Source organism: Leucoraja erinacea, chromosome 1, assembly GCF_028641065.1.
Source record: "Leucoraja erinacea ecotype New England chromosome 1, Leri_hhj_1, whole genome shotgun sequence".
NCBI classification, from domain to species: domain Eukaryota; kingdom Metazoa; phylum Chordata; class Chondrichthyes; order Rajiformes; family Rajidae; genus Leucoraja; species Leucoraja erinaceus.
In genome coordinates this window covers 53,912,636-53,932,638 of record NC_073377.1, presented here as the reverse complement: position 1 = coordinate 53,932,638, position 20,003 = coordinate 53,912,636, and the positions used below count along the sequence as shown (strand labels likewise).

The 20,003-nt window shown below is 45.2% G+C and overlaps 1 protein-coding gene across 2 annotated transcripts in view; it reads right to left on the bottom strand.

Annotated features, from left to right (window-relative positions):
• Positions 1-20,003, bottom strand: part of ipo11 (importin 11) — a 333,610-nt gene that overhangs the window by 245,253 nt on the left and 68,354 nt on the right. For both annotated transcript variants that reach the window (XM_055634916.1, XM_055634917.1), the window contains exons 10-13: positions 18,282-18,352; positions 12,734-12,926; positions 3,295-3,447; positions 850-893 (exon numbers count right to left, since the gene is read on the bottom strand). In XM_055634916.1, coding sequence (XP_055490891.1) covers positions 850-893; positions 3,295-3,447; positions 12,734-12,926; positions 18,282-18,352 — 461 coding nt within the window. The remainder of the gene's footprint in view (positions 1-849; positions 894-3,294; positions 3,448-12,733; positions 12,927-18,281; positions 18,353-20,003) is intronic.

Genomic DNA, 20,003 nt, shown 5'->3' with positions numbered 1-20,003 from the left:
GGGTTTCGGTCGGCATGTACGGCCGAAGGGCCTGTTTCCATGCTTTATGACCCCACTACTCTAATAGTTTGAAAGCACACAGCAGGAGATTCAAGATCAGCTTCCTCTCCACTGTCACCAGTCTCTTGAACAGACCTTGTATGCTTGGAATTGATTAACCATCTTCCAATCTACCTGGTTGTGGTTCTCGCACTTGTTTTACCTGCTCTTTCTCTGTAGCTATCACACTATACATACATAGTTTCCTTTCTGTTTTTGATCTACCTGTTGTTCTCATGTGCAGTAATAATAATAATAATGGATGGGATTTATATAGCGCCTTTTTAGATACTCAAGGCGCTTTACATCGCATTATTCATTCACTCCTCAGTCACACTCGGAGGTGGTGAACTACTTCTGTAGCCACGGCTGCCCTGGGGCAGACTGACGGAAGCGTGGCTGCTAATCTGCGCCCACGGCCCCTCCGACCACCACCAATCACTCACACATATTCACACGCAGGCAAAGGTGGGTGAAGTGTCTTGCCCAAGGACACAACGACAGTATGCACTCCAAGCGGGATTCGAACCGGCTACCTTCCAGTCGCCAGCCGAACACAGGCAGTAGGATTAAACTCATGTCGGGTATTATTTGCCTGGATAGCAAAATAATTTAAACTGTACCTCAGTACTTTGACAATGATAAACCAGTACCAATAAGTTGTCATATGAATTAATGATTATTGTTTGGTCCATAAATGTAACATTATATTAAATTAAGCTGTAACTCAAACAATGAATTGGATTTAGAGAAATCATCCTTTAATAACACAATATCAATAGAAATAAATCTGATTATCATCAAACTTACCCGTAAACTGTATTTGTAAGAATCCCCTCCAGCCTCTTCCACTGCTATTGAAATTAAAAAAACATTAAAAAATGAATATTTTCAACATGAATGTCAAGAATAGCATTCCATTTCAAATGAGTTAATAAAGGAATAAGCAACGTATTGCTACAAAACCACTTTTCATAAAATACACATTAAACACCTGATATCTTTCAAGAATAAAAGAAGAGAGGAACACAACAAAAAAGAAACAAATTGAAAGGAAAGGGGTCGGAGCACAGGACAACTCCAGGAAGAGGCAAGACAAAGGCCAGAGATAACAGAGCATTGTAGTTAAGTTAAAAAACACACTGCTGGAGCAAACGGGCTTCACAGCGCTCGGGTTCTGTGTGGAGCTTTGACATTCTCCCTGTGACTGTACAGGTTTCCTCCGGATGCTCCAGTTTTCTCCCACTTCACAAATATGTGCAGGTTTGTATGATAACCGACTACTGTAAAATTGCCCCTTGTGTAGGGAGTGCATGCGAAAGTGGGATGAAAGTCGAACTAGTATGAATGGGTGATTGATGGTCGGCATGGATTCGGTAGGCCGAAGGGCCCATTTGCATTTCCAACAAACTAAACTAAACAAGCTGAACAGGCCAGGCAGAATTTCTAAAGGGAAATGGTCAGATGACATTTTTGATTGGACCCTTCATTAGACTGCTGGGTCTATTTTCCCCCCACAGATGCTGCCAGGCCTACTGAATTCCTCCAGTTGTTCTTTCTTTACTCGCAATTCCAGCATCTGCAATCTCTGGTGTCTGCATTGTGGTTAAGTTGTTGGAGGGTCACAAGATCTGATCCAGAAGCATGTGTCAAACCCAGCTGGGCATTGCGTACCTGTAACCAATCTAACATATGAATAAGATGACAAAAATATCCTTTTCTAAAATGCACCTAAAATTGGAAATTACACTCCCTGTGAGATCATGTCAAATCTGTATATAATTATCGTAAGACATTTTTAGTCCTATACTCAAATCCACAAACAATTAAGAATATTTTTTTCTCTTCCTCGTAGCCTTGTGTACCTGCAAATTGGCTTTGAATTACTTGCATACAAGAAAACCAAAACTTTTCTCCATCGTAATGAACAACCTCCCATTTTTTCCACACTGTACTCTACTGTACATGCCATATGGACGCCACTCTTTCAGCTTGTCAATATCCATTTGAAGGATGCTTGCAACATCATCACAATTCACATTTCAGTTTAGTATGTTGGCAACTATTGTACAGTACAGCACCATAAAATATTTGAAGTTGAAATTTAATTTTAAGGCGGCACGGTGGCACATCGGTAGAGTTGTTGCCTTACAGCGAATGCAGCGCCGGAGACCCAGGTTCGATCACTACTACGGGTGCTGTCTATACGGAGTTTGTACATTCTCCCCGTGACATGCATGGGTTTTCTCCAAGATCTTTGGTTTCCTCCCACACTCCAAAGACGTACAGGTATGTAGGTTAATTGGCTTGGTAAATGTAAAAATTGTCCCTAGTGTGTGTAGGATAGTGTTAATATGCGGGGATCGCTGGTCGATGTGGACTCAGTGGGCTGAAGGGCCTGTTTCCGCGCTGTATCTCTAAACTAAACTAAAAACCAAATTAAGATTAAAAAATTGCTCAGTTCTGTACTAGCCACAGTGAAGGCAAATTAAAAGTAATTGTTGCAATAGTTTTTAAAAAAATGAAACAGATCCTTCAGCCTAATTCGTTTATGTCAACGAAGCTGCTCCATCTAAGCTTGTCATATTTGCCTGCATTTGGCCCATATACGTCTAAACCCTTTCTATTCATGTACCATATGTCTGATTTAATTTGCAAGTTTTGAGTTCATGTATTAAGGCAACGCACATTCCAGTCGCATTCACTTAATACTAATAACCTCATTGAATTAAAGTGACAAATTGTAATTCATTCTTTGATTATATTTATATATACAAATCTTCTTTACTCAGTGGGTTTGACAACCAGTAAATCAGTTTACTAGCACATCGTGTCAAGGTGTAAACCAACAAAGATTTCATCAAAAAAAGCTTTATATTCGCCTGTGGCTTCTTACGTGGATACAAATCCAGATAATAATGCTCCAAAGGAAAATATCTGAAAGCGTACACAACTGTGATGTATATTTAGGATGATGGCATCTTTCAAAACTTAAATTGTGCCACGCGGGTTTTATGCTCTTAGAATTAATGTGCATTCTATGTTTCAGTAGTTGTAATGTAAATGTTCACCCAAGGTATTTAAGAAATGAACATTTCATGCTAAGTGCATGGAACCCATTGCAAGTTTAATGTTTCAAAATATATTGTGTGCAGATGTTTTGAACATCAAAAACCTATAACCTGAACATTTATAAAAGACAAATGTCTTGAATGATTTATAAAGAATTGAAATATAATTTTTTTCAAAACTCACCAAAACCTTCAGGGTCTTCCTCCCACATAGATAGTTCCTCAGGTGTCAAAAGGAAATAATGCGATACCAATCTTCTACAGATTTCAGTTAAAGTTGAATGGTTGAAAAAAGATATTTTTATCTTGTGTGCTTCCAAAGTTTCAGGCTTGCTTGCTAAAATGATATGCAAAACAAATGATATCAGCTATAATATAATGTAACATTAATGTTCCATCTGATTAACGTTCTCATCAATGTAATGCACTTGTGCACCAATTTCTTCACAATTACAGCTACAGATCTCAAGTTAAACAAAATTTCCGCTAATGTATGTCGAAAGAAAGTCACAAGGGACCTATTCTGCAACATTTTCATATATTTCAGCAAAAACCTAAAAGGATTCAAGCCGCTTAAGATAAAGACAAAAAAATATGCGGACTTTAAGATGCAAAACAATTGGAGGTGAAATTCTAACTCAAATTCATGTGCTAAAGCTTTAATTTTTAAACTTATTTTCAATAAGGATTGCTATTTTTTAAATGATTCTCAGACATATTCTTGCCCAGAGGAATCAAGGACCAAAGGACATAGGTTTAAGGAGAAGGGGAAAAGAAGGGGAATCTGAAGGGTAACTTTTTCACATAAAGGATGGTGGGTGTATGGAATGAGCTGCCAGAGGAGGTGGTTGAGGCAGGGACTATCCCAACATTTAAGAAACAATTAGACACGTACATGGATGGGAGAGGTTTAGACGGATATGGACCAAACGCAGGCAGGTGGGACAAGTGTAGCTAGGACATGTTGGCCAGTGTGGGCAAGTTGGGTCGAAGGGCCTATTTCCACGCTGTATGACTCTATGACTACATTTGAGCCTCACTAGCAAGGCACTGAGCATTTATAGTTGCACTCAAGATAGTGGTGCATCTTGTCTCGAATCAATTGTCAATTTATTGTTTGATCACTACATTAGTGAACACATTGAAATAGCTGTAAAATGTAACAATATTTAAAGGTTGTAGAAATGGAAAAATAAGCTATGAAATATAGGCTGTAATGCCCATATTATTAAAAAATTGTGACATTTTTTTCAAAAGGTGAACATTTGACAATGAAAAACATTTCTCATTAGTTACATTCCAGACCTCAAGAATTTCAAACTAAAACTGATGAAAAAATCCAAATTATAAAATGTATTTGTATTGACAATGAAATTTTAAAGAAGGAAAATGAAAATATGGTACCGACCTGTCAAGGTTCAGGTTCATAAGCAAAAATTAATCCCCTCTGTGCACATAACCACCTCTCCCCATCCACCTCTGTCCCATTCCACTTTTGATAGCTGTTTCTGCTCTGAAAATCTTTTCTCCCTGTCACAAACCACAACCTCTCACTCACACTTGTCCAGGTCAATAATTCTTCCCATTACCCACTGTCTCTTCTCACCCTCACTTCCAAACCCCAACTCCTCCAATCCCCCCAACTCTCTTTGGCTGCTTCAAGTCCAGAGAACTGTTATCTTTGTTGACACAGCTGAGCCTGCGATTTTAACTATTAATAATAAGGATGATTTGTTAATCCTTAAAATAAATCTGGTCCAGATATCAATGACCAATGGCTGTATGTCGAAACAAGGAACTGCAGATGCTGGTTTATACAAAAAGACACGAAGTGCTGGAGTAACTCAGCAGGTCAGGCAGCATCTTTGGAGAACATGAAGTGGTGACGGTTTGGATTGGGGTCTCTCCTTCTGACCGATGTCGAATGGTCTGGACAATTGAGGACTTTAAGCCCCCTTGCTTGAGCAATGCCCGCACTGAAACCTACCCCAATCATAATTGTAAGCTACATTTGAGACATTTCAGAACTATTTAAATGATTGGAAATAATTAAAATAATGAGATTCTGCAAATCTGTCAGGGTTAATTCAGGATTTTGATGTCTGATTATCTAAGCATGGAAAATCAAACTTGAGTTCAGTTAAATGAGTTAATATTCATCCCTCCTTATGAAGCATAAGGATTTAAGACAGGCACAAAAGCAATTAGAAACAGTAATAAAACCATTAGATTTATGGAAGATACTTGGCAGTACACAGACATAGCATGTGGTTCAGAGGGCTGCTTAAGGAATGGGGTCCTGCATATTTATAGACTACTGAAATAGTAAAAACTCAGCATGAAATGTTCAGATTCAGATTCAGATTCAACTTTAATTGTCATTGTCAGTGTACAGTACAGAGACAATGAAATGCAGTTAGCATCTCCCTGGAGAGCGACATAGAATATGATTTCAATAAATAAATCTATTTACATGCATACAGTCATAGTGTTTTTCCTGTGGGAGGAGAGGGGGGGGGGGGTGATTGGCAGTCACCGAGGTACAGTGTTGAGTAGTGTGACAGCCGCAGGGAAGAAGCTGTTCCTGGACCTGCTGGTCCGGCAATGGAGAGACCTGTAGCGCCTCCTGGATGGTAGGAGGGTAAACAGTCCATGGTTGTGGTGAGAGCAGTCCTTGGCGATGCTGAGCGCCCTCCGCAGACAACACTTGCTTTGGACAGACTCAATTGAGGGGAGCGAGGAACCGGTGATGCGTTGGGCAATTTTCACCACCCTCTGCAGTGCTTTCATTGCCTATTTAAATGATTGGAAATAATTAAAATAATGAGATTCTACAAATCTGTTGCCGTACCATACTGTGATACAGTTGGTAAGGATGCTCTCGATGGTGCAGCGGTAGAAGTTCACCAGGATCTGAGGAGACCGATGGACCTTCTTCAGTCTCCTCAGGAAGAAGAGACGCTGGTGAGCCTTCTTGACCAGAGTTGAGGTATTGTGGGTCCAAGAGAGGTCATCGGAGATGTTGACCCCCAGGAACCTGAAGCTGGAAACACGTTCCACCTCCGTTCCGTTGATGTGGATGGGGATGTGCGTACCGCCCCTAGACTTCCTGAAGTCCACAATGAGCTCCTTGGTCTTCTTGGAGTTAAGGGCCAGGTTGTTGTCAGCGCACCATGCTGCTAGCAGCTGGACCTCCTCCCTAGAGGCTGACTCATCGTTGTTGCTGATGAGGCCAATCACCGTTGTATCATCTGCATACTTAATGATGGTGTTAGTACCATGTACAGGTGTGCAGTCGTAGGTGAATAGGGAGTAGAGGAGGGGGCTCAGCACAGCCCTGTGGAACGCCGGTGTTCAGGGTGAGGGTTGAAGAGGTGTGCTTGTCTAACCTCACAGACTGGGGTCTGTTGGTTAGAAAGTCCAGTATCCAGATGCAGAGGGAGGGGTCGATGCCCAGGTTACCGAGTTTGTTGATCAGTTTAGAGGGTATAATGTTGTTGTATGCTGAGCTGTAATCGATGAACAGCATTCTTACGTAAGTGTCTCTGTTGTCGAGGTGGGAGAGGGCGGATTGAAGTGCCGTTGAGATGGCATCCTCCGTACTCCTGTTCTTGCGGTAGGCAAACTGATAGGGATCCAGTGTGGGGGGTAGGCAGCCTTTGAGGTGTGCCAGGACCAGCCTCTCGAAGCACTTGGTGATGATGGGAGTAAGCGCAACTGGGCGGAAGTCGTTGAGACTTGCCGCAGTGGAGTGTTTTGGCACCGGCACGATGGAGGTGGTTTTAAGGCAAGTGGGGACAACTGCTTGGGCAAGTGACAGGTTGAAGATGTCAGTCCAGACGTCTGTCAGCTGGGCAGCACAGGCCCTGAGCACGCGCCCGGGGATGCCGTCAGGGCCAGCAGCTTTACGTGCATTAGTCCTACTCAGTGCCACGTACACGTCGTAGGGGGTGAGTGTGAGGGGTTGGTGATCAGCAGGGAGCACTGCCTTGATGGCTGTCTCTAGATTGCCCCTGTCGAAGCGGCCATAGAAGCGGTTAAGCTCCTCAAGGAAGGAGGCGTCGCTGGATGTGGGGGTGATGTTGGAGGGTCTGTAGTCCGTGATGGCCTGGATGCCTTGCCACATGCGTCGGGGGTCGGAGTTGTTGTTGAAGTGCTCCTCAATCCTGAGCTTATGGCAGGTGCTTGGCCTTCTTGATGCCCCTCTTCAGGTTAGCCCTGGATGAACTGTAGGCTCGAGCATCGCCTGACCTGAAAGCGGTCCCGTGCTTTCAGCAGTAGCCTGACCTCGCTGTTCATCCATGGCTTCTGATTCGGGAATATGGTCACCCGTTTGAGGGAGGTGACACTATTGATGGTGGAGTCTATAAAGTCCAGAACAGAGGATGTGTAGGAATCAATGTCCGTGTGGGAGTCAAGGGTGGCCTGGGCTGCAAACACCTTCCAGTCAGTGTTTCCAAAACACTGCTGAAGTGTGGAGTCCACTTCCTCTGACCAGACTTTAACTGTCCTCACAGTGGGTTTAACCCGTCTGATGAGTGGGGAGTACTGAGGGAGCAGGAAAAATGAGAGGTGATCAGACTGACCAAGGTGGGGGAGGGGGACGGCTTTGTAAGCTTCAGTCATGTTGGTGTAGACTTTGTCCAGTGTCTTGTCTACTCTAGTGGCGAAGGAGACATATTGGTGGAATTTGGGGAGTACAGTCTTCAGGTTGGAGTGATTGAAGTCACCCGCAACAATGAAGGCTGCCTCGGGGTTACGAGGCTGTTGTTTGCTAATGGCAGTATGCAGCTCTTTCATTGCAAGCTTGGCATTAGCATCAGGAGGGATGTAGGCTGCAGTCACAACAGTGGAGGTGAACTCTCTCGGCAGATAGAATGGTCTGCATCTAACCAAGAGGAACTCAAGGTTAGCTGAGCAGTGACTCTCGATGATGGTGGAGTCCGTGCACCATGCTTTGTTTACATAAATGCACAGACCCCCACCTCTGGTCTTACCGGAGTCTGTTGTCCTGTCCGCTCGGAGTAAATGACACCTCGTTAGCTGGATGGCGCTATCAGGAACGTCGATGTTGAGCCAAGTTTCCGTGAAGATCAGGATGTTGCAGTCTTTGGTCTAGTTGTGGGGAGTGATCCTTAGCCGGAGTTTGTCCATTTTGTTTGCCAGTGAGCGTACGTTGGCGAGGAAAAGGCTAGGAATCGCTAGCCTGTGTAGGGCTAGCTCTAACCTGGCCTTTAACCCACCTCTGCGTCCCCGGCGGTGCTTTCGTCCGTGTCGCCGTCTGTTGGTGCTTCCGGTCAGCCGAGCCGGCTTGGTGCGCGCTGGTGTTCTGCCGCTCCGTTGCTCCGCTCTTCCGTGGCTCCGCTGGCGTTCTCCAGCCCATCGGCTCCGCTGGGGTTCTACATCCCCGCGGCTCCGCTGCCGTTCTCCAGCCCCGCGGTTCCGCTGGCGTTCTCCAGCTCCGCGGCTCCGGTGCTCCGTTGCTCTGACGAGCTCAGGAGCGAGACGGTGATCGCCCGGTGCAGCCGCAGGAACCGAAGTCCAGAAGTTCCTGTCGGCTGTACGAGAGGGATAAAAGACTGCTCCGTGTGAGCGGCCTTGAAACAGGTAGGGGAATTGTCGCTATTTCTCCAATCCTTGGGAGACACGGGGCGTCACGATGTGCCCGCGCCGCCGCCATTTTGAACGATGTGGTTTCTGGTTCGATAATAGTAGGAGAAAAAAGGATAATGACAGACAGAAAAAGGAAAAACAAAGAAAGATAGGCAGAAATGACAGAATGAAACATAACATCACAGTAAGAAGCTAGTAAGGACCTAGCCAAGAATTAAAACATAAAAACAGATTCGGGAATTGGCATTGCAAACTAACAAAATATTTTGATGCAAAAACGAGCACTTAAAATACATAGAGAAAAATGAGGCTGTTGCAGGAGTAACACAATGAAAAGAGTGCCATAGCAGGGCAACAACTTCTCCACTAAAACACAACTGCTCTACTTCAACAAGAAAAAGTACAACAGGATAATCATCTTTTTTACAGCTTAAAACAAACGATAGATTTTGGGGTATTATCTTTTTCAGAGGATGAAATTGCTACATTTCTATAAGCTGTCAAACATAATTATTTAGAAAGTTATTACTTACCTTTGATTTGGAAACAAGAGGCTCCCATGTCTGTCTTAACTAAGCACATTTAGTTTCAGGTGGAACTAAAATCTGATCTGATTCTCATAATTCTCTAATTAACTTGTTAATGCGGAGGAGAACATGAACGGAAAAGCTTAGATGAAATGACACTGCATGTGAAAGGTAAAAATGTCAAGAAATTGTTTCAGGGCTATTTATAGAAGACAATGAATGTGTGGTCGGGAATTTAAAAAAATTGAGGCTGAAAAGCTTAAAGGCGAACCAGGGAGATAAGTGCAAAAAGTCATGAGAACAGAATTCTAGGTCCAATCTGTTACTACATTATGCAGCTGCAACAACTAAATTGAGAAAGTGTTAAGTTTATAATTAAAATATTATTCAGAAGTGATGCCTGGAAGTGAAGCATACAGATAAAAGTGCACAAGCAACATTTCTAATATGTTCTTACCTAAATGTTTTTACATTAATTTTATATTTGAGAGATTTACACATTAAAATTGAAAAAAAATCCCATAGTAAGGGAACCATTAACAAGTTAAAATGCATCAATTTAAATTTAAAATATTTGGTTTACTGATGCAATGCAGTAACAATGTAGCAAAAGAGAAATTGGGTAAGGTATGTTTCATGATTTTGGGCAAATCTATCTATCTATCTTCTATATTACTAAATCTCTGTTCTTGACCGCTTTTGGCCATCTGTGCTGCGATTTCCGTGAGAACGCCGCCACCTACGGCCGTCATTTTTGGCCACCTCGCTCAGAGCTCCCCTCCGCCGCGTGTGTGCCGAGGATTTTTCCCGTCGATGAAAAATGGCAGAGATATTAATGTTTTTACAAAATTCCCCATTCTCTCTGCTGCCCCCGTTGGAGGGAGGGGGAGTGACTATAAAAGTGGTGTGCCTCAATCAGTGTCTGCAAGCTGGAGGACACTCTGAGCACTGAATGACTGAACAAATATCTACACAACTGTGAGTAAGCAATGCCTGCAAATGCTTGTTTGGGGGGTTTGGGTTGAAATAAAAAGGCTCTCTCTCTTTCCCCTCCTCTCTCCCCACATCTCTCTCTCCCTATCCCTCTCTCTTTCTCTCTCTCCCCCCTGTCTCTCTTCCTTTCTCTCTCTCTCTCTCTCCCCCCCTCTCTCTCCCCACCACTCTCCCCATCCTCCCCTCTCCCCTCCCCTCTCCCTCTACCCTCTCCTCTCCCCCTCTCCTCACCCCCCCCCTCTCCTCTCCCTCCCCCATCTCCCCTCTTTTTCTCCCCCCCCCCCTCCTCCCCTCCCCCACCATCCCTCCCCTAAACCCCCCCTCCCTCCACACACCCCTACCCCCTTCCCTCCACCCTCCCTCCTACTCCCTGCTCCCCACCTCCCCCCCCCTCTCTCTCCACCCTCCCTCTCTCGCCCCCCTCCCTTCCACACCCCCTACCCTCTTCCCTCCACCCTCGCCCCTCCCTCCCCTTCCCTACTCCCCACCTCACCCCCCTCAGCACCCCCTCACTCTGACCCTCTCTCTCTCTCTCTCTCCTCCTCCTCTCCCTCCCCCCCTCCCTCCTCTACCCCCCACTCTCCCTCTCCCCCCTCTCTCTTTGTCTGACTCTCTCTCTCTGTCTCTGCCCCTTCTCTTTCTGCCCTCACTCTCTACCCCCCCCCCCCCTCTAGGTGTGACTGCAAGTTGGGGGCTATGTGTCAGTAGATAAGGTGTGGTTATGGGGTAAAAGGAGAAAATTAATAATATTAATATAATATCAAGGGGGGTAATTAGCGTGAGTGCGGGGGGAATAGTTAGTGTGTGTGATGCTGCATGCTGCCTCCCCCCCCCACAACCGCACGTTGGGGGAACAGGGTCTAGTATATTAAGAAATGGCTGATCTTGACCGCTTTTGGCCGACAGTGCTGCGATATCCGAGAGAACGCCGCCACCTTAGGCCGTCAATTTTGGCCACCTCGCTCAGAGCCCCCCTCGGCCGTATGAGTGCGGAGGATTTTTTCCGTCGATTAAAAATGAGAGAGATATTAATGATTTTACAAAATTCCACATTCTCACTGCTGCCCCCGCTGGCGGCAGGGGGAGGGACTATAAAACCAGGAAGTGTTGTGCCTCACTCAGTCTCTGCCAGAACCAGAAAGCGAGAGGGATACGGCTCACGGCTCTCTGAGCTGCGAATAACACTGAAGGCACGTCTACTCCACGGTGAGTCCCCTCGATGCGGCTGTAAAGTGGCTGCAGCCCTTTTTAAAAAGTTTGTGTTCACAAAATGGATTTTGGTTGTCGGGTGTCTGCAGCCCAATTGTTTGCCTCGCCTCTTTTTTGAACAAGTTTGTGTTCACAGTGAATTTTGGTGGTCGGGTGTCTGCAACCCAATTGTTTGCCTCGCCCTTTTTTTAACAAGTTTGTGTTCACAAAATGAATGGCTTGGCTTTTAAAATCGTTGCAACAGTTGGATGCCTGCCCAAGCATCCATACGGCCCCCAATGTCTATACTAGCCCTCTGGAAACCAGTACCTTCGGCCCGCAACACCCATACTAGCGCAACAGACGCCCCTCCCCCCCCCCACCCACTGGCGAGCAGTATTGGAATTGGTGGAAAGGTGGAATATTGCGTTGGTGACCAGCCCTCCCGTGTGATGCTGGGACCCAACGGGTCCCACTTAGTCTAGTAAAATCTGAGTATCTTCACCAGGACTTCAGGAGTTCAACAAGGTGGCTCACTACCACCTTTGCAAGGGTGATTTTCGAACAGTGCAAGGTTTGTGGAGCCCCACGCAATGTCGGGACCAGCCCTGCACAACTCCATATGCCTCCGCCGATCGAAGTGGGACCGACCCCGTTCCCCCCTCCCTGTTCCCCCCCCTCCCTGTCCCCCCCCCCCCCCGTCAAGGGGGGTAGTTAGCGTTTGTGCGGGGGGGGGTAGTTAGTGTGTGTGTGGGGGGGTGGTTAATGTGTATGACGCCGCGTGCCGCCCCCCCCCTCAACCGCACGTTGGGGGAACAGACTTGGTCTAGTGATTTACTAAAAGCAGGCCATAATTCAGAGATCATACAGGACTGAACAGACTACGGCTCTTTCCGAGTTAATGTAATGCAGCTCTCCAAGATAATGCGCATAATGCCATTGCGCATTATAATAACTGCATGATATGAAAAATTAATACATTTGTCAATATTATGCTTACATTAATTTCATCCACTTTATGGTTTACCCAGTATTTATGCTGCAAATCTTTCAAATCAATACTTCAAGAACAGAACCTTTTCTCCTCAAAAAATGTTTGTAATTCTCCAGCAGTTACATAAGTCACTCGTTAAATTCTGGAGAGCACAGTAGAATATATCTGAATATGCATGCTACTTTACGTTATTTACTACAACACAGGTAACCAGAGATAGAATATGATGAAATCACATTGAGAAGAAAGGTTGAAAAAGATCTTTATGGAGGAGGAATAACAAGCAACATACATGGAATTAAATGTACCTTCAGTGTTCTTTGCTGGCTTGTAAGCATCATTTTTGACAATCATTTTAATGAGGTTCATGCACTGAACAATGAACCTCTCAAACACCGCACCTTCACCAGCACTTGTAAATGTGTAGCTAACTGCAAATTCCAATGATCTCCGAATCAACGAGATGAAAGAAAATGGGTGATAATCCAAAAAGTCCAAAAGCTGCAATCAGTAAAATAGACAACATATTTTGTGTCAGTATATAGGGCAGAAGACTAAATTATAAGCCAGCATTATATATCAATTTGTTAATTATAGTTTTCCAAAAAAAAGTGAAGAAAATCAGAAATATGATAAACGTTTCCAAAGTGAAGACCATATTTTTTTTATCATTTAATAATTATAATCACAAATCTCACTTGCTCTAAACAGTCTGTAGCTGTTTGGACAGCCACATACTTCACAATTCTGGCACTCGTCAGGAAATGAGTAAAGCTTTCAACCTATTTTGCATGGTTCATTTTTATACCCCATTTTTATATTCCCATTTCAGGCAGCTGGCTGCTGCAGAATGTAACAGGATCCATGGATGGCAAGCTCTCAGATCAGGAGGAGATGGCTCTGGTCTCTGACATCATCATACACCCTCTATGCTGGACTTCAGGTGCAATCATCGGCTTTTGATTGATTACATAAAAGGGTGCAGTAGATAACCAAAGGACTTCAGGGTGACACTGACCTTTTTTTGCATAAATTTCAAGATTTGATGTTTCACTAAAGGATGGAATGATTGATGTTTAATTATAAGATGAAGATGGGATTAGCTGGTTTCAAACACAGTACAGGTGCACAACCTTTTATCCGAAGATCCAAATAACGAAAACCTCCGAATAGCGGACATTTTTTCGGGCCTTGAAGAAAGGTCCTTGAAAACGTTCACCGAGGGCAGCCCGCAGAGGTGGCAGCGGAACCTCCGGTCGGTCCTCCAAGAAAGGGGAACTAAATCCCCATTCATAAAAGAGAAGGTGAGGGTATATTGCGTGGGAGGGTTAATAATTGACAATATGAAGCTGCCTGCCCGCTGAGTTAAAAAGTTCCCACGGTAGACTCACGATACACAGTGTATCGTGAGTCTTGCGTGGGAACTTTTTAACTCAGCGGGCAGGGAGCAGCAGATTGTCGCTCCCTTCAGTTTCACCCCACATACACCCCTCTGCTTCCCGGCCATGTGTGTGACCCTTTCCCTCCCCTCTCCAGCTCCCCGCCCATTGCATTGGCGCAGGGGCTTTGCACTGTCTTCACGTCGGCGATGCCAGCATAAAGTGCCAGTCACCGGAGACGTCAATACCAACGGGACACCGACCCCCAGGCCCACTGCAAGCACGGAGATCCCAGAGACCCACAGCCAGCAGCAGCCCAGCCCCATTCCAACTCCAGAGGAAAACTGAAAACATACCGGAGACATCAGGACCACCAGAAGCCACTCCCCGATGGGCCGCTACGGCGACAAGTGGCAGTTCGCCCACAGCCCGAGCTGTGCCCCCTCATCGGGACACCGACCCCCAGGCCCACTGCAAGCACGGAGATCCCAGATCAGCAACTCCAGCCCAGCTCCGCTCCAACTCGAGAGGAACACGTCCCCGTATGGGCAGAAGCTGATGGTGCGCAAAGGACGTCTTGTTCTTGGAGTCGCGCAGCTCGGGCTGTGGCGAACTGCCACTTGTCGCCGTAGCGTCCCATCGGGGAGCGGATTCCTCTGGAGTTGGACGGGGAGGGGGGTATTGTGCTGTTTGATCGCCCCCTGCTCTCCCAGGGACAGGGAGACAGGACGTTCACCGAGGGCGGCCCGCAGAGGTGACAGCAGAACCTCTGGTCGGTCCTGGAAGAAAGGGGAACTAAATCCCCATTCATAAAAGAGAAGTGGAGGGTATATTGCCCGGGAGGGTATATCGCCTACCTGGAAGAAACTGGACATTTTTTCCAGGATGTCGTCTGCACACCAAAGCTCACGTTTGGCGCTAAACATGGCACGCCAAAGCTCACGTTTGGCGCCAAACGCACGTCGCCTCTGCTGCACACGGATATAAGAGTGTGAAAATGTCGCCTTAGCCCGCCTAAGGTCATGTAGCCCCGCTAGGGTTACATGAGTGCGAGAGGTGATTCAATGCTGCGGTCACATTTACAAATTCAGGAATTCATTCAACACACTGCATTTCATACAGACATTTATTCTGCAAGAAAAAACTACATCGAAGACTCAAACTCGCGACCGAGGAACTGCTGGGATCAAGGCGCAAACTCGCGACCTTGCGGATATGAGCCGAGCACTCGACCACTGAGCCAGCCATTAAAATCTACGCTAAAAATTTTCCATTACGAAGGCCGACAAATTCTGAATTACGAAAAGTGTCTGGTCCCAAGGCTTTTGGATAAAAGGTTGTGCACCTGTAGAAGGACAATTTCAATTAGGAGCACACAAATGGGTGCTGAGTACTATTATTCTTTAACACTGAAACCAGCCTTTAGTTTTCCTGGGTTACACAAAAAAGCTGGAGAAACTCAGCGGGTGCAGCAGCATCTATGGAGCGAAGGAAATAGGCAACGTTTCGGGCCGAAACCCTTCTTCAGACTGATCGGGGGCGGGGGGGGGTGGGGACAAGAAAGGGAAATGGAGGAGTAGCCAGAAGGCTGGGGGATGGGAGGAGACAGCAGGGGGGCTGAGGAAGGGGAGGAGACAGCAAAGACTAACAAAATTGGGAGAATTCGATGTTCATGCCCCCGGGGTGCAGACTCCCCAAACGGAATACGAGGTGCTGTTCCTCCAATTTCCGGTGCTGCTCGCTGTGGCCATGGAGGAGACCCAGGACAGAGAGGTCGGAGGCGGAGTGGGAGGGGGAGTTGAAGTGCTGAGCCACCGGGAGGTCAGCTTGGTTATTGCGGACCGAGCGGAGGTGTTCGGCGAAACGATCGCCCAACCTCCGCTTGGTCTCACCGATATAGATCTGCTGACATCTAGAGCAGCGGACGCAATAGATGAGGTTGGAAGAGATGCAGGTAAACCTCTGTCGCACCTGGAACGATTGCTTGGGTCCTTGAACGGAGTCGAGGGGGGAGGTAAAGGGACAAGTGTTGCATCTCTTGCGGTTGCAAGGGAAAGTGCCATCTATGGAGCGAAGGAAATAGGCAACGTTTCGGGCCGAAACCCTTCTTCAGACTGATCGGGGGCGGGGGGTGGGTGGGGACAAGAAAGGGAAAAGGAGGAGTAGCCAGAAGGCTGGGGGATGGGAGGAGACAGCAGGGGGGCTGAGGAAGGGGAGGAGACAGCAAGTTATTTAGTTTTCCTGGTTGCTTCTGATTCTCTATAAGGTATGAGATTTTACTAATCTCATACCTTATATACTCCCTGTGCAGAGGTCTTTTGACTCATTGCGTTAATTCCCTCTCTTAAAGTATACCTTGTAAATTATACTTGTTCACCCGCCCACCAACTCCCCCATTATTCCCCTGCAATTCATCTACTACAACCTACGTCAGCCAATTAACATGCCAACACATCTTTAGGATGTGAGAATTTTCAAAGCACCCAAGAGAAATGCACACAGCCAGGGAGAATTTACAAACTTCAAACAGTTTTTATTAGCATTGGGAAATGCCAAAGGTTTTTACTCAGAATTCATTTTAATCCTCTCCAAAATTCAGGTGACTGTGCTTAGAGCTATGGTTAGATATAGCTTTGTGGTTTACGAGGTCACTTCAAATAGTTAAGTATCAACCATGATTCCACTTACAGTGTCTGGAATCACACAGAGGCAACTGCAACATACATCCTTCCCTAAAGGGTTTAGAATGTCTATCGCTTAGAGTCTTGACATTCTGCTTTTCTTGATTTTTCATAGTTTAGATAACCAACATTTCAATTTCTTGGCTGCTGCAGTGAAATCTGAAATCATCTCCAGATTGTTTGTTCAGGTTTCTGCATTACAAGTCTGATAAATTCATCATTATGCCAGTGTGCCCAATATTACTATTACAAAAACACATTCAGTAAGTGTCGGTCTTGATCTCTGTGTTAATCCTTAAAAAAAATCTCACAACTCAATGACATGATAATAATATTCAATTTAATATTTAATTATATTCATGTACAACCACCACCAAATTAGGGGGGGGGTTGCTCTTCGAAAACAGGCTGTATCGTGATTTTCTATAACTTAAAGCTACATTATTTGCATTTGTCAAGAAGCAAAAATTGGAAAGAAAAATTGTGTTGATTTATTTTTCCATAGCTTAAACGGCAGTGACTGGTGGTGTGTTAAAGAGATCACCACTGTTATTCCTCATTCTTTTATCGATTTAGATATGGTAGAAGGCACCGTTATTCATTTTTCAGACAACACCACAATAGGAGACAGCAAAGGAGGTTACCAAAAATCATATTAGGACCGTGATCAGCTGGGTAAGTGGGCCGAGAAATGGCAAATGGTGTTCAAATGCAGATAAGTGCAAAGTGTTGCATTTTGGGAAGTCAAAGCATGGACAGACTTCCACAATGAATGGTAGGGCCCTGAAGAACAGTGCAAAGTTCACCAAAAATGGTGATACAGGTGGACAGAGCAGTCAGAAGGCATCTCCTGACTGTACTTAATGCTCTTCATCGGTCAGGGCATTAAGTACATGTTGGAACATTATGTTGTAGCTGGACGTTGGTAAGGCTGCATTTGGAGTATCCAGTGTCAAGTTTTGATTCCATGCTATTGGGGAATAAACAATCATTAAGCTGAAAAGAGTGCAGTTACAATAATTTTGCCAGAACACAAGGGTCTAAGTTATAGGGAGAGATTGGGAAGGCTGGGACTTTATCAAGGACAAGCTGGGCCAAAGTGCCCTTTTCCATGCTGTATGACTCTATTGTCGAGTTATGCTTGTAATAAGGCTCGTACCACGACGTAAACAGAGTATATCTTTAATCTGTACAACAGCAGCAACAGCAACAGCCTCGTGTGTAAACCCAGGCAACTCCCTAACTGCCCACACCCTGGGTTCCAGTCACATCCGGTTACTGGAGCCTGGCTTCTGGCACACAGGGTCCTAGTGCCCCTCTTTTCAGCCTTACACTATATTGCATAATACCACACTATAGGTACACAAAAATGCTGGAGAAACTCAGCGGGTGCAGCAGCATCTATGGAGCGAAGGAAATAGGCAACGTATAGGGCCGAAGCCCTTTGTCTGAAGAAGGGTTTCAGCCCAAAACATTGCCCATTTCCTTCGCTCCATAGATGCTGCTGCACCCGCTGAGTTTCTCCAGCATTTTTGTGTACCTTCGATTTTCCAGCATCTGCAGTTCCTTCTTAAACAAAACGGTATGACTCTATTACTGTAATAATCAACATCTCATGTTCATAACCTTCAGCCTGAAATATTAACTTTGTTTTCCTTTCCACGACTCTGCCTTGAAATGCAGAATGTTTCCAGCATTTAGCGGTGCCCTTTAATCTACTTTCTGTTGCTTCCAAGTATAACTGCTAGTGGATGCATCAGACCTATTTGAGTTACAAAATAAAATTAAGTCCTTACCACTTTAGTGAACAGGATAATAGTCTTCTCCAGCTTTTCATTGCAAGAGCTCTCTGCATTGATTTGCCGACCTGCAAAAAGGGCAAAATAATACAGGGTATTCAAAATAGCATTAATCATAATTAAACAAATTTAAAGGAAATCCACACAATAGATTTGCAATGTATATTGAATTCTCTGATATTATAATATCAAAGCTTCTTTTCATTTCTCAAAACAGAAAATCACACTAGATTATAACTGACAACTCACAACAATCCTTTTAAAAAAGTCTACACCTCATGAACTTACAGACGCCTTTGCCACTAAGATTCGAAACAAATTAGCCAAGGGATAGCTCAAGTGACAGTGAGGCATCAATTAGCTCCTTCATCTTGAGAGCAAGATTGTGTTCTGACAGATTTTTATTCAAATTTTTAATTTATTTCCTGTACTCCAACTCATCATAATCCGTTATTCGTCCAACAACAGTGGTATCATCCGTGAAATTCAAGATGGTGTTGGTGATGTATCTGGCTACACGGTCAGGGGTATGGAGTCTTTAGAATAAGCGACTGAGCACGCAGCCTTGATGTGCTCCTGTGTTGATGAATATTGAGGAGGACGCTTTATCGCTAAATCGTACAGATAGTAGTCTGCCAATGAGAAAGTCGAGGATCCAATTCCATAGGGATGAGCAGAGACTCAGTTCCCCGAGTTGGATAATAAGTTTGATGGGGATGATGGTGTTGAAGAGAGCTGCAGTCAATGAACAGCAACGTGACGTATGTCTTCTTATTATCCAAGTGGTGCAGCAGACAGTGGTGAGACAGCAACATTGCTGTAAAGAACTTTTAATGACACTCAGTTGTTTAACTTCTTATAAAGTATTTTACTAAGAATACATGCAGAGACCATGGCATTGGCATCCACAAGGTACAGCATCGTAAATTAGACTGCCTCTAGCTAATTGCGTACCCCCAGATGGCATAGTGAAAACCCGGCATGGATCATGGATCGGGTTGGCAATAGCAAAACCAGACATGGAACATATCAGCAATACTGATTGATCTACATCCTATTTAAGCTTTTGCCCCATAAGCTAAATACTTAGCATGCAAAAACATTATACACATAGATGTAAAAATTAACTACAAACTACAGTGAAGCGGCGGAGAATGCAATGTAAAATACGAGAAAGTAATGGCAGTTGGAGTCCAAAGATTGCATCTAGAAATATTCCTTGTATCTGGGATTCGGCCCGCCGACCCGTCTCGCACGTGTTCGGTACGGCCCCCCAGTGGTACTCTTTACAGTTGATGCAACCACCGGTATAACCTTCGCAGGGAGTTTCTTCACCGGCGATGGCTTCACCGGCACAGGTTCGCGGGCGATTTCTCGACAGGCCTGACAGGAGATTGCACCATCAGCACCGGCCCCAATGGCATTGAAACACACTGCTGATCACAGAACTGCTCACGGTCTGCTGTTACATGTCCATCGTTTAAACAAGCATTTCCATCTTCTGTCCACAACACGTCATCTGGGTCTTCTGTAAAATCGTCTAGGACTTGCTGCGATGGCACCGGTTCATTCACTGCTAGGATATGTCCGGTTCCGTCTGTAAAGACTCCTTCTGACTGAACCAAATAGGATCTTGGCTCTGGGCATATCTCCTTGACTGTGCCCATGAGATCATACCCCTTCTGGGTCTGCAGCCGGACAGTCGGTCCCTCTGCCAAT